The following is a 16147-nucleotide window of genomic DNA, read 5'->3' as shown; positions in this document are numbered from 1 at the left end:
TTCACAAGATTTTTTTTTGTTTTTTTTCCCCCAGTATTTTGACTTATTTCTGTTATATGACAAAGATGATTTGTTTTATTATTTCATTAACTTTATTTACTAAATATTTTGATATAATACTGGAAAATTTACTGAACGCTTCTCCCGTATTTTTTTCAGAGCCCTTGACTATCATTCGACAAGGGCCCGGCCCAGTCAGGACCATCATTCCTGTGACACTCAACAAGGGAGCCCCTACTATACTAACCAGCAAGGGCTCTGGCTCAACGGCCAGCCAGATAGCCACAATCGCAGCCCAGTCACAGAAAATCAGCACCACAACAATCAACAGCGGTACCAAGATCAGAATTGTCACACCCAATACCAGCACAACTGGGTCTCCCAATATTGGCCCCATAACCACGCTCCAAACGCTTGCGAACGGTAATAAGAAAATAATATCAAACAATCTGGCCTTTTCTGGAGGCACCACAGTGATTCGTAAAGTTATACCAAAGCCTGGACTACAGACCATTAAGAGGTTGGCAATGCCGGCTTCCATGGCGCCTGGTGTTAGTGCAAGTGGTCTATCTGACGTGAAAGATTCAGGCAAAAAGACTGAAGAAGAGAACAAAGCAGCAGCTGAAGAAACTTCTGAGAAATCAGAGGATATGTCTGAGGAAAAAGACTCTGCCAAACTGGTAACCAAAGATGTGTCATGGAATTTACCTCCAATTGATATGAAAGCCATAAAATTGCCACAGTTTAATGCTGACAAACCTGTGGCTTCTACAGGTTTAACAACTGAAAAGGTAAAGAAGAGTGCTAAGAAGCCTTCCAAATCCAAAGTGAAAGAAATAAACATTGCTCCTAACTCAGGGAGTGCTGGAAATCCATTTGATATGCCAGCGAGTAAAGTCAGTAAACCAAAATTTACACTATCTGGAAGTCCTTCAGATTCTAACTTGTCAGGAACTCAATCTCCATTAAGTTCCATGAGCGATCAGTCCAACAGCTCGTCACAACAGTTTCAGATAGGTTCGAACCATGGCAGCCTGCCAATGAGACCATCAGAAATCGATCTTCACGAAATGAAACTCACAAGCAATCCCAATTCAAGCACAAACTTGTCACAAATGTCAGCAGACAGCTCTGGGTTCAGGAACTGGAACCAGGGTTTAGGAAATTCTGGTGCTGGAAACCAGTGGGAGAACAGTGCAAAGTCGATGTCAGGTTATGCAGGTAATCAGTTCCAGTCTAGCAACGTCAGGCCGCAGTACAGTACAGGATTTAGTCAGCCCTCCTTGCAGAATCCAATGCAAAACATCCAGACATCTGCACAGGGTGGAGGGTTCTTTAATCCAGGCATCCCTGATAACTCTGTCGCTAATAACAGCATGTCAGATGTAAATAATCCGGGGATTTCACAGAGTAAAAGGTCTGCGGGTCAAACTCTGCTTCAGACACAGGCTGGAATGTACAATAGCAATCAGAACATGTTTGGCAACTTTGGTGCCCCCACCTACTTAGATAGCCAGCAGATGAATGCCAACAAGAACATGCTGCCGGGATACGGCAGTCAAATCATGGGCTACAAAGCACCTGTGAGCAATACGATGCCATTTGGACAGGCGGCCCATACAGCGGGTACAAATCAGAACGTTGCAGACTTTACAATGAGCGGTATACATAACAACTCCAGTTTCCTGTCCGAGCTGACTGAAACTGACGATAATTTCCTGTCTCAGCTGGACGATTCTAGCCAGGGCAGCAATAGCGACACCCCTTTAACATCATCAACCGCTTCAGCGCAGTACGGAAATACAGGGGGCATGAATGTCGGAATGAACATGTTGTCCGCTAACAACATGGGACAGTTCAACCCATCTGGCCAGGCAAACTTCGACATGTTTTCTCCACAGCCGCATAATCCAGGATTTTATCCAAATTTCGGGAACAATCATTTCAATGCTAACTTTGGCAGCCAACAGCCTATGGGCATGTCACAACCTGGTGGATTTCCGGGGGGAAATATGTATCCTATGGGTGGAATGATGCAGCCCGGCATGTTTCCGTACACGCCTTTCGCCCCGTATCCATACGCCCCTATGATGGCTCCCATGCCCTACTATCCGATGCCATTCCAGCCTCAGTATGGAGCCCAGGGAACCACTATGGGGCCTCAAGCCATGGGGCAGCAGGGCCCACAGATGGCAGCAGCCTCTGGGATGGTGATGCCTTTGGGGGGACAGCAGGGGGACGGGACTTTCCAGCCTGGAATGGGCAATTGAATGAGGTTTATGAACGGCAACATGGTATATGAGCTTGACCTGGGAAATTGGGGTTTAATGCAAGTGTGTAAAGTGTCGTCCCAGATTAGCCTGTGCAGTTTGCAGCGGTTAATCAGTGACAGCACTTTCTGCCAAGACTGGATTTTTGTTTAAAAGGGGCTTCCTTTAAAAGAAAAATTGCATAAAAGCAAAAAGTGTCGTCTTAGTCGGTCACTGATTAGCCTGTTCGCACTTCACGGGCTCATCTGGGTTGTCACATAACGCACATGCATTAAGCCCAGTTTTCCTAGAACAAGGTCCCAATAAGGGTTTTGAAAGGCTACATAATATATGATGTGTATCATTTTGTTAGTAATATAAAATTAGATCATTTATGTGAAAAATCAAAGAATTCTATTTTAATAGGCGTTTGTTAGAAGCATTTGATTTTTGCGTAGTTTTGTTCCATGTATGCAACCGCAGCAGCATGAAAAATCATTTTTGGGACAGCAACACTGTTGATTTTCCATTGAGAAATGTGTGCAGGGTCTTGTGTAACTACTGGGACATGTAGTACCTGACCATGTGATAGAGTTGTGAATTGTGACCTGTTTTTGGTGTAAACAATGGGTTTCGAGTTGAAATCACCTCTTAATCATGCAAGAGTGTTATTGAAATTTCCTTATGTTAAAAACTGATAATTGTGGGAAACAAACATTGTCCTGTAAAATATGAACTGTGACCGTTTCTAAAACTGCAGCAAAAGAGATCATGCTAGAAGCATTAAAGAAAGCATCATGAAGAATCAGGATGGAGAGATTGAACATTTTTTTCTTGAAATTTGAACTAGGAATCAAATTATTATGGTAAGTTATCAAGTTAAACATGTTTTTCACTTTTTGCAGTACTTATTAATTGAATAAATTATCAATAATCCATATTTTTACATGGTATAATTATTTGCCTATGTATGGTCAGGGCACCTGCTGATCTGTGAAGAGTCTGTGTATAGTTAAGTAATACACTTCTATGTATTAAATCATGTTGTTGTGTTGATGTTTTTTTACTTTTTGTATTATTAACTGAAGTAGTGGGTGTGTGTTGATTGCAAAGGATGATTATGAACCCATGTCAATCCATACATTTGCTGTAACTATTATTAAAGTATTTTATTGTAATAATCAATTAGTTATGATACCCCAAAGATCTTGTATATGTTTTGCTATTGGCGTGCAATATGGTTTTACACTTTATCTTATGGTTTTAATTACTTACTTTACTGTTAGGTTTTGTATTGAGTAATTCTATCTCTAGAATTTATTTCAAGCAGATCAGACATGTTGTGTAAAACATGTGTTCATGTTTTTACTGTTTAGCTTCCTCTGAATATGAAAACGATGAATGGCGCAATATGACTTTTTTCAGAAAAAAAAGTTTTGTTGAAGCATACAATAACAGTGGCCTATGAAAGATACAGGTTTATCAAACTTTGTTTAAGAAAACAACAAACGTATTTATTGGTCCTGAATACACTTCATAAAATTCATGTACGCATCAAGCAATGATAAAATATTGAATGGATTAGATGACGAGCAACAAGGATGCTAATGGGCGTTCTGTTCCATTATCAAACTTACTTATTTAAATGTTTGTTGTTTGATGACAGACCAGTGCTTGCAGATATGCCAATTTTGTTGTTTTTTCAATTGTTTTAATATGCAACTCCTCCCTATTTGTTCAGTATTTGTTGTTTGCATATGTGTTTATTAGAATAAAAATGTTTTCCTCTTTATCAAAATTTAATTACATAGTCATGATCATCCTTTTTAAGCTCACCTGAGCGATAGCTCGGGGTGAGCTATTGTGATCACTCAGCGTCCGTCGTCCGTCCGTCTGTCTGTCTGTAAACAATTTGTAAACATCTTCTTCTACTAAACCATTGAGCCAATTTCAACTAATTTTCATGTGGAGCATCCCTAGGTCATGGGACAAAAGAATTGTTAAAAAAAATTTGATCACATAACCAAGATGGCCGCCATGACCATATATGGTAAAAACCTTAAAAAATCTTCTTGTCAGAAACCGCTCATCAGATTTTCAAAATATTTCACAGGGATGACCTTTGAAGGCTCCTCTGAAAAAGTTGTTCAAAGAAATTTGATTCGTCAAAAAACATGGCCGCAGGAGCTCGTTGAACTTTGCATGTTTATTCATTTTTGCCTATTTTGTGAAAACTTTCAAAAATCTTCCACATTTTCTGTCCGATCCTTTCCAAATTTGCACAGTGTCTTTATATCAATGAGGACACAAACCCTACAAAAAATGAGCATTATTGGTCCATGAAGTACAGATTTACCTCCCCTTGAATTGAGAAAATGGTGTTTAAGCAATAAAGACCAAATTTTTCATCCAATTCTTTCCAAACTTGTAAGGATATAGCATGGTTCAAACAAGGGAAACAACTACGGTTTATGCATGTTCTTTTTATTACAGATTTGCCTCCCTTTAATTCATTCAAAATCTCATTTTACAGCAGAGATTCCAAATCTGACCTGTAAATGAGCCCCATATTTACTGCCAGTGCTAGGTTACCTTTTCCCATTTGATCATTCTTAAGTATTGGTCTTGTAATGCTGCTACTGCTTCTGCTACTGCTACTACTACTACTACTACTACTACTACTACTACTACTACTACTACTACTACTACTACTACTTCTACTACTATTCTACTACTACTACTACTACTACTACCACCACCACCACCACCACCACCACCACCACACCACCACCACGTCTACTATTACTACTTCTACTACTACTGCCACTACTACTACTACTTTTACCACTACTACTACTACTACTACTACTACTACTACTACTACTACCACTACTACTACTACTACTACTACTACTACTACTACTTCTACTACTACTACTACTACTACTACTATTTCTACTACTACTACTACTACTACTACTACTACTACTACTACTACTATTTCTACTACTACTACTACAACTACTATTACTACTACTACTACTACTACTACTACTACTACTACTACTACTACTACACCACCATCACCGCCACCACCACCACCACCACGTCTACTATTACTACTTCTACTACTACTGCCACTACTACTACTACTTTTACCACTACTACTACTACTACTACTACTACCACTACTACTACTACTACTTCTACTACTACTACTACTACTACTACTACTACTATTACTACTACTACTTCTACTACTACTACTACTACTTCTACTACTACTACTACTACTACTTCTACTACTACTACTACTACTACTACTACTACTACTACTACTACAACTACTATTACTACTACTACTACTACTACTTCTACTACTACTACTACTACTACTACTACTACTACACCACCACCACCACCACCATTCACAGTGACAAAAAACGTATTCACACAATGGCTGCTACTACAACTTATAGCCCATATATGTTTTACAAACAGCCCTTGTTTCTATGGGATTTTAACCACAACTGTTCATGTTTATCTCCGACACATATTTTTAGGTCACCTGTCATGAAGTGACACGGTGAGCTTATGTGATCGTGTGATGTCCGGCGTCCGTTGTGCGTGCCTGCGTGTGTCCGTGCGTCCGTCCGTCAACAATTTGTTTGTGTAGACAGTAGAGGTCACAGTTTGCATCCAATCTTGATGAAATTTGTTCAAAATGTTTATCTTGATGAAATCCGGTTTGGGATTGTATTTGGGTCATCTGGGGTCAAAAACAAGGTCACTAGGTCAAATAATAGAACAACCTTCTGTTGACAATAGAGGTCACAGTTTTCATCCAATCTTTATGAAATTTGGTCAGAATGTTTATCTTGATGAAATCTGGGTTGGGATTTTATTTGGGTCATCTGGGGTCAAAAACTAGGTCACTAGGTCAAATAATAGAAAAACCTTGTGTAGACATTAGAGATCACAGTTTTCATCCAACCTTTATGAAATTTGGTCAGAATTCTTGATGAAATCTGGGTGGGATTGTATTTGGGTCATCTGGGGTAAAAATCTAGGTCAGATAAATAGAAAAACCTTGTGTTGACAATAGAGGTCACAGTTTTCATCCAATATTTATGAACTGTGGTCAGAATGTTTATCTTAATGAAATCTGGATTGGGATTGTATTTGGGTCATCTAGAGTCAGGAACTAGGTCACTAGGTCAAATCATAGAAAAACATTGTGTAGACAATAGAGGTCATAGTTTTCATCTGATCTTAATGAGTCAGGTGAGCGATTCAGGGCCATCTTGGCCCTCTTGTCATTACTTATGATCATGTGTATGTTGAATTATTTGTCAACAAGAAAGGTTGATACAAATTAAACGACCAAAAGTCAAAATGTTGAGCCCCTCCTATTTGATCTTTTAAATGATATATCATCATGTTCTTACTCATATTATTGTTAACTTTATCATTGGTTTCTATTGCTTTTTGCCTCCACAACATAAATTCACTGTCATTACATTGCGCATTCATTTACAGAATTTCTCACAGATATTAGTTTTTAAATAATTTCAGGAATTCAGTATTTCATTTCCATGTTAGGGATGTCTTTAACTTAAACATTTCGCCATTCATGAACTAGTCATTTCACAGTCAGTTTTTGCCATATACCTTTACCATGTAGTACTGAATACAATTTTTACATTATAAATTGTTGGATGTTTGCATTGTAGAAATGTGCTGCACTGTCACCACTTCATTTCCCGTGTATTGTACGTATATTCAGTGTTGTGCAGACAATGTACAGAATAAATAGTACTTCTGCAACATTGTGTTTGAATGTACGTTTCTTTTTACAAGAATGATAAAACTTTCAACAACATTTTAAGATTATGCATTGAAATATATTTTATCTTGTACAACTTACACGCATATGTGAAATTCCATTTCTATTTCCTACTTTGTACAGACGGAATAATGAGTGATAGATAGTTTATTTGAAAAAAAACAAACTGTACAATGATGGTTAAAAAGTTTCATTTATCATCATGATAATGCCAATTATAGATGTATTAATAAATATGATAATATTTAACACAATAACTTTTAAACAAAGAAATCGCATACTGTAATGTATGATACTTTAGTTCCTATATGAATAATTTCCATTATATATATATATATATATATATATATATATATATATATATATATATATTCAGTATCTATATACACTGTAACTCCAATATAATGCGGATGACGGGGTCCAAGCCATGCAACTGCATTATACACGCATCCAAGCACCCCCAGCGTTATAAGTGAGGCTGTTTTCTGAGAAAACCCCGAGCTATTGTCATAGCCTGCTCGTCGTCCGCCGTCCGCCATAGGCGTCGTGCTTAAACCTTAACATTGGCTCTAAAATCAAAGTGCTTCCACCTACAACTTTGAAACTTTATATGAAGATGCACCTTGATGAGTTCTACACGCCACACCCATTTTTGGGTCACTAGGTCAAAGGTCAAGGTCACTGTAACCTCAAATATAAAACTTTAACAAAAAACTTAACATTGGCTCTAAAATCAAAGAGCTTCCACCTACAACTTTGAAACTTCATATGTAGATGCACCTTGATGAGTTCTACACGCCATACCCATTTTTGGGTCACTACGTCAAAGGTCAAGGTCACTGTGACCTCTAATATAAAACTTTAACAAAAACGTTAACATTGTCTCTAAAAACAAAATGCTTCCACCTACAACTTTGAAACTTCATATGTAGATGGACCTTGATGAGTTCTACACGCCACACCCATTTTTGGGTCACTAGGTCAAAGGTCAAGGTCACTGTGGCCTTTCATATCAAACTTTAACATAGGCTCTAAAATCAAAGAGCCTTCACCTACAACTTTGAAACTTCATATGTAGATGCACCTTGATGAGTTTTACACGCCACACCCATTTTTGGGTCACTACGTCAAAGGTCAAGGTCACTTACTTTAGTTACTAAAGACTTGACAAAGCCAATTAATTTACATCAATGTTATGTTCCAATTAAAAGGCTTGACATTGTCTTACCTAGTGACAATCTTTTATAATTTTCAAACCTTTTTCGCTGATGATATTGTTTTCAATATGTTCATTAAGGGGCACATACTGGAGTAGAATTCAAAACAATGCGCATTCACTCTGGGTTATTCTGGATAAATACTTTAATATGCAGACTTTTTTTAGCTCGACTATTATATATGAAATATATAGTGGAGCTATCCTACTCACCCCGGCGTTTCCGTTAGCGTGCAAATGTTAAAGTTTTCGTACTACCCCAATTATTTTCATTGTCCCTTGACATATTGCTTTCATATTTTGCATACTTCTTTACCAACATGACTCCAACCTATAAACAAGAGCAGACAACTCTATCAAGCATTTTGTCATAGTTACGGCCCCTTTTCCACTTATGCAGCAAATGTTGAAGTTTTCGTACTACCCTATTTATTTTCATTGTCCCTTGACCACAAGAGCAGACAACTTTATCAAGCATTTTGTCATAATTATTGCCCCTTTTATACTTAGAATATGCATATTATTGATAAATCTATGTTAAAGTTTGCGTACTACCCCAAATATTTCCTATATCCTTTAACATATTGCTTTTATATGTTGCATACTTGTTTACCAACATGACCCCAACCTATAAACAAGAGCAAACCACTGTATCAAGCATTTTGACATAATTATGGCCCCTTTTACACTTAGATAATTGAACATATTGCTTAAGTTGCCATAACTTCTTTATTTATGATTAAATCTTTAGATGGTCGCTTTAGCGACCGTCTTAAGTGCTTGATGTGAAATTCAGGTCGATACAGCCTAGGTATGATTAACCCAATACCCGCTTGCGTTGTATAGTTTATGCAAGAGGTTTGAGTTCTCCAATTATGTGTATTCACAAATGGAAACATTATATTAATATCGTGTTACATTCAATATTTTTGAACGGTGTTTAATAGAAAAGAATCAATAAACAATGATAGTATTGTACGTGTTGCGGAGGAGATTGTTTATGAATGATTAAAATAGTCCACTTTCTGCTGCGTCTGCATGACGTAGTATTTTCGCTCAGCTCATTCATAAGGTGGCAGGGGATATATCAGTGAAAGGGGGGTCCATGAAAATTACATATCTTTAGGGTAGGTGTTACCTATGGTCTTTAAAAATCAATTAGGTATTTATAAGATGTATTTCTTGTGTTAGGTTGTAGAAAGAATGTCTCAAAATTTTGGAAAAAAACATTACAACTAGCCACAGCTCCCTAGCAAGGAAATTTTGAATCTTCAAAAAGGAGGTTTTCACTTTTGTCGGAAGTCAATATTTCACGCTGCAGAAACAGAACAAAATTTTGAAGGTAAATTGTGAAAAATCTAAACGTATGGGAGACACTTTTCTAGGCAAATAAACAAAGCACAGGGATGAAATTAATGAGTAATGTAGCCAAATCTAGGATTGCATTCTGTTTGAATGTTCTGTGCATGCCATGAAATGGGTCAAATTTCTAAATTTTTCATTAAAAATGAGGTGGGTGGGGGGAAAGATCAAGGGCCATAGTTTCACAAGTGAAGAAGCCAGCCTTGTCTTTGGTTGTATTTTCAATGTATATTGCCTATGCTATGAACTGACACAAAAAGGCTTTCTTGTGTAACTTTCTGTTTTGATGCAATGGATTTGACTGTTTGCGGCCTTTCGGAACTCGAAATTTGGTCAAAAATATATCCCCTGCCCCCTAACTCTGCGGCTGGCGATAAACAAAGGGGAGTCCGGGTGAGAATAACGCACTAGTATAAGGTTACGCTTGTTTATATTCACAGGTCTCAATAAATAATACGTTGACCACGAGTTCAACAATTATTACAGGGATACGATAGACAACTTAAAAAAAGTTTCATTATCGCTGAAACTGTTAAAAAACATTTAAATATAACAAGAATATTCTCTAAAAAATGTAGTCTTGCTGTTTTGAAATAAGGTTTGGAATTTTGGTTTCTAAATAACTTAATTCAAAACAAAAGTTTAATAATAGCGTTTTTACTTGTTAGTCGCATATTTACCGCATTATAATGTGTGTTATAATAGGCAAACCATACATTAGTAAAATTCAAACTGCCTTCGCACATAGAAGGAATGGGTCAAATGGGTGCTGCGTTTCCTTTGCTTACTTCAGTTAGAGGTCAATTCTTTACGTAATAGCAACCACAAGGCTCCGGCCTCAAAGGAATTGCGGAACGATAATAAAAGTCGTAGTCGCATGGTATTTGCGTTTAGCGTCCTATTTGGTCACGTGGTTATTTTTTCGCGGGTGTTTTGGCATTCGTGATATGAGGCTATTAATAGATGCGCCTGTCGATAAACAAAGGAAAGCTTACGGGTTATAACAACGCAATAGGTTACGCTCTCACATACAACTCAATGACGTAGTACAGGTCGTAAATTGAGAGATTCGGGAAAAAGTTGACGCTTATTTATATTCTCAATTTATAAAACGTTGAACATAAGTTCAACAATAACTTCAGCGATACGATAGACAAAAACAAAAAAAAAGTTTCATAATCGCAAAACCCGAATATAACAAACAATTTATAATAATAATACGAATGAACTGTTCATAACCTCGTTCATGCTACTTCAGCGGGTATTTCTAAAAACGTTTGGTTCTGAACAGATAGCGGCGATCTTTTGTATTTACGGGTGCTAGTAACGCAAAAGTAGAAGGTTAGTAGATGGTTTAGCTTGTTTATATTCACAGTTCTCAATACATAGACAGTTGGATATGAGATCATCAATTACTACAGGCATACTATAGACGACCTCGAAAATGCTTTTTAATCGCTAAAACCGAAAACAACTAAATATATTATATTAAATATATTTATAACAATAAATGTCTTTTAAAAATGTAGTCGGCGTATACGCTGACTTTGAAATAAAGTTAGCAGTTTACTTTTCTAAATAATTAAATACAATTAAACAACAGTTTAACTATTGTGTTGTGTTTTTCACTTGTAAGCTGCATATTCACCACATGAAATGTGTGTTAGCATTGTCAAACCACACATTAGTGTGAGTAAATAAAAATATACTACTGGAGAGCACTTCATATGTGTCCTCATATGCCTTGTTATGAGTATCTTTCTTCACTATCGAAATATATCGTATGTTTATATTTGATATAAACGCAGTTTTCTTTCGACACATTTAAATCACACGTCAATAGAGCCGTCATGCGAAAATGGGTCTTATGCGTTTCGGCAAGCGTTTGTTAAACCCAACACGTGCTTTTGCGCAGTCAGGCCATAGGCAATGATATTCGCTTTAAAATCACTCAATATGTTATGTTTCTCCTTACCAGGGGCATATGGAATAAGACCCATTTTCGCATGACGAGGATCATTACAAATCTCATTGCGAATTGAAAATGCCACATTTAAGAACAATGCTTTTTGATACAAAATTGAATTCAAAATAGCAAACTTGTTAATAATGGCAGCCTATCCACACATAAAGGAATGATTTCCAGACGTGCTGACCAAGTACGGCAAACATTGCGGTATGATAATTAAACGATTTTCTCTTATCGTTACAATATACTATTTCGCTAATGATTGTTTTCTCATCTTGGAGGCGAAAGAAAAATTCTGCGAGATGGATTGTAACGCGTAATTGTAACAGGGCCACAATTTGTGTCGTTTGAGCATACAGAGAGAAGTCCGGAATTCCTTACACTGAACAGTGCTACATCCTTTGAATTGAGCACATACGCAGTGATGTAGCAAAAATTCAGAGGTTGTATCTCGAATCAGCTTATTAAATATTCGAAAATATTCATGCGTGTCTGTTGGCGTTATGTAAAAGTCACTAAGATGAAAACTGAAACAGTACGCCTAAAGCGCATTAGTGCTCTATACCTATGTTTATGTTAGCGTTGTTGACACCGTGTGAACTGCTCGGGTAACAAGTAAAGCATAAACAGCAATGTTTATATACTTTTATTCCTCCATATACAAGATACGAAGATTATTGTATATTTTGAATTTGTATATGGTGTCAAAAATCAAAAGTTGTGTGCACGGAACTTTCATTATGAATTTATATTCTTGGTGAGATAGTCATTTCAAATTTAGGCGTACTGTTTCAGTTTTCATCTTAATGACTCATTTGATATTAGAAAAATATTCCTTTAATATGATGGTGACTGCAAATTTTCTTTATATGAAGTTCTCATAACCATTTTCATCATACTTTCAATGCTTTCAGAACTTTCAAAAAAGCATGTTATTTTTATTTTGTCTTAGTTATTTCTATGAAATAAAAAGGATGATAAAAAGTGCACACAAAATTCGACCCGTGCGCTATGACACACACTTAATAAAGTTGAATGGCGTGTGTTCATTTTTAACTTGCGATTGATTTTCAAAAATGAATTGCGTGTTAAATTATGCAATAGCGAACATCAGTGCCTTCAGCGCTTTGATATTATAACTTTAACAAAACAACACTTACCTGAATACCAAACAATACCCCACGCCCCTACTGTGGTAAAATGCTTTCCGGATGATAACTCAAGAACGCTTAGGCTTAGGATCATGAAACTTCATAGGTACATTGATCATGGCTCGTAGATGACCCCTATTGATTTTCAGATCACTAGATCAAAGGTCAAGGTCACAATGACCCGAAATAGTAAAATGGTTTCCAGATGATAACTCAAGAACGCTTATGCCTAGGATCATGAAACTTAATAGGTACAATGATCATGACTCACAGATGACCGCTATTGATTTTCAGGTCACTAGGTCAAAGGTCAAGGTCACGGTGACCTGAGGCTGAAATAGTAAAATGGTTTCTGGATTATAACTCAAGAACGCTTATGCCTAGGTTCATGAAACTTCATAGGTATATTGATGATTACTTGCAGATGACCCCTATTGATTATCAGGTCACTAGGTCAAAGGTCAAGGTCACAGTTCCAAAAAACGTATTCACACAATGGCTGTCAAGGTCACGGTGACTCAACTTAGAACAAGAGCACCGCCTTGCGGGTGCAGACCGCTCATCTATTTTCTTTTTGAAGGTGAAGGGACTCTAATTTTAAATCACAAAGGAGGGATGGGTGGAGTGAAGAGGGGTGTATAGTGTGGGAGTGTGGACATTTATTACATTATCTTCAAAAAATGCGAAAAAAAAATGCAAAAAAAAATCCAGTGTGAGGGTGTGGTGCTCTTTTTTGAGATAATCTTAAAAAAAAAATAGGGGGGGGGATTCGGGGGGAGGGGAGGGGGGTGGGGGGAGTTGGGGGGGATTCTTGGGTAAGATGGATGGACGGTATTTCGAACATTAAATAATAAAAATAAATATTTGTGCTTTTTAACCGTTTAAAAAAAAATGGGGGGTGGGGTGGGGGAATAGTGTGAGGGTGTGGTGGTCATTTGTAAGATGATCATAAAAAAATAAAAGAATAATTTTAAAAAAATTATGGGGGGGATGGGGGAGGTGGGGGGGGGGGCACGGGGGATGGTTTGGGTGGAGTCTATTGTGGTTGTGGTATGTCAGGTAAGAGTAGTTTTGTCAAAGTATCAATCAAATCTAATCCTAAATAAAGAAGTTATGGCAATTTTAGCAAAATTTAATATTTTGACCTTGAGAGTCAAGGTCATTCAAAGGTCAAGGTAAAATCAACTTGCCAGGTACAGTAACCTCATGATAGCATGAAAGTATTTGAAGTTTGAAAGCAATAGCCTTGATACTTTAGAAGTAAAGTGGATCGAAACACAAATTTTAACCATATATTCAAAGTTACTAAGTAAAAAAAGGGCCATAATACCGTAAAAATGACAACCAGAGTTATGCAACTTGTCCTTCTACTGTACCCTTATGATAGTTTGCGAGTGTTCCAAGTATGAAAGCAATATCTATGATAATTTTATAGGGGTAAAGTGGACCAAAACACAAAACTTAACAAATTTTACAATTTTCTAAGTATAAAGGGCCCATAATACCGTCCAAATGCCAGTCAGAGTTACATAACTTTGCCTGCACAGTCCCCAAATGATAGTTAATAAATGTTGCAAGTATGAAAGCAATAGCTTTGATACTGTAGGAATAAAGTGGACCTAAACACAAAACTTAACCAAATTTTCAATTTTCTAAGTATAAAGAGGGCACATAATTCTGTCAAAATGCCAGTCAGAGTTACATTACTTTGCCTGCACAGTCCCCTTATGATAGTTAGTAAGTGTTGCAAGTATGAAAGCAATAGCTTTGATACTTAAAGAATAAAATGGACCTAAACACAAAACTTAACCAAAATTTTCAATTTTCTAAGTATAAAAAGGGCACATAATTCTGTCAAAATGCACGCCAGAGTTATCTAACTTTGCCTGCCCAGTCCCCTTATGATAGTTAGTATGTGTACCAAGTTTGAATGCAATAGCTTTGATACTTTCTGAGAAAAGTGGACCTAAACGCAAAACTTAAGCGGACGCCGACGCAGACGCCGACGCCAAGGTGACGACAAAAGCTCTTTTTTTTTTTTCAAAAAATAAATGAGCTAAAAATGGTTTCCGGATGATAACTCAAGAATGCTTACACCTAGGATCATGAAACTTCATAGGTACATTGATCACGACTAGCAGATGAAATAATGATCAAACTTGACCAGGACGTTTGTCTGGACAATATCTAGGTCATGTTTGACATTTGGTAAAGATTGAATGAACCGACTCCTCTCAGGTGAGCGAACTAGGGCCATCTTGGCCCTCTTGTTTTAAAACATCATCTAATAAATTGCCACACCATACATTACACCCCCTCTCACCACCCTACCCCCTCAATTTTTTTTTCCTTTTTTTATTTTTGAAAGATCGTCTAATAAATTATTGAATATGAACAATTTCCCATGTTATACTGTCAAGCACTCAAATAGTCGTGCGCGTTGTCCTCTGACAGCTCTTGTTAATTCTTCATCTTATAATTATAGTATCGTATTACCGTTACGGTATTATAATTACATTTTATATCTACAAAAGGACATTGTCGCACTTTTCACAATTCCATAAGCCACATAAAAACTGTATTGGATGCACTAGTTGAAATTCTTCAGAAAAATTGTTTTGAAAAGTTATTATGCCCCCCTTCGAAGAAGAGGGGGTATATTTCTCTGCACATGTCGGTCTGTCGGTCGGTCCGTCAACCAGGTGGTTTCCGGATGATAACTCAAGAACGCTTGGGCCAAGGATCATGAAACTTCATAGGTACATTGATCATGACACGCAGATGACCCCTATTGATTTGGAGGTCAAAGGTCAAGGTCACGGTGACCTGAAATAGTAAAATGGTTTTTGGATGATAACTTAAGAATATATTCGCGGCCAACAGGGCGAACTCTAAACAATATAACTGAAGCAACTGGTCTGTAATCCTAAATCTATAATTATCAGTCCAATGAAACATCATCAGTTGAGTTAAATGACGTGGATCAGTAAAAATATTATCAGAATATGAGATTTTTTTTTTTATTTTGTATATTAAATATTGTGTTAATGTTTAATTGTGTTGATTAATATAAATATAAGCAGGAAAAGGGAGGTAATACACTATTATATCTTTCTTATATTCAGGGTAAACAAATGCAATAAGTTTAAATTTCATGTTTAATAAATAGAGGATATTTTTCATGTCAGTGTGAGATCATAAGTTATTTTTTTCATTGTCCCTTGACATATTGCTTTTATAGTTTGCATACTTGTTTACCAACATCACCCCAACCTATATTCCCCCCCCCCCCCAACCTCATTCCCGCCCCAATTTTTTTTTAAACATAATCTAATAAATTACCACACCCAACAT

The 16147-nt window shown here is 36.9% G+C and overlaps 1 protein-coding gene across 1 annotated transcript in view; it reads left to right on the top strand.

Annotated features, from left to right (window-relative positions):
• Positions 1 to 7076, top strand: part of LOC127881594 (helicase ARIP4-like) — a 63162-nt gene extending 56086 nt beyond the window's left edge. The window contains exon 23 of the mRNA XM_052429585.1: positions 160 to 7076. Coding sequence (XP_052285545.1) covers positions 160 to 2270 — 2111 coding nt within the window. The 3' untranslated portion in view covers positions 2271 to 7076. The remainder of the gene's footprint in view (positions 1 to 159) is intronic.
• The last annotated feature ends 9071 nt before the right edge of the window (positions 7077 to 16147 follow it).

The sequence above is a fragment of the Dreissena polymorpha genome, chromosome 5, assembly GCF_020536995.1.
Source record: "Dreissena polymorpha isolate Duluth1 chromosome 5, UMN_Dpol_1.0, whole genome shotgun sequence".
Lineage (NCBI taxonomy): Eukaryota > Metazoa > Mollusca > Bivalvia > Myida > Dreissenidae > Dreissena > Dreissena polymorpha.
Note: the sequence above shows the minus strand (reverse complement) of the source record. Positions and strands in the feature narration are given on the sequence as shown.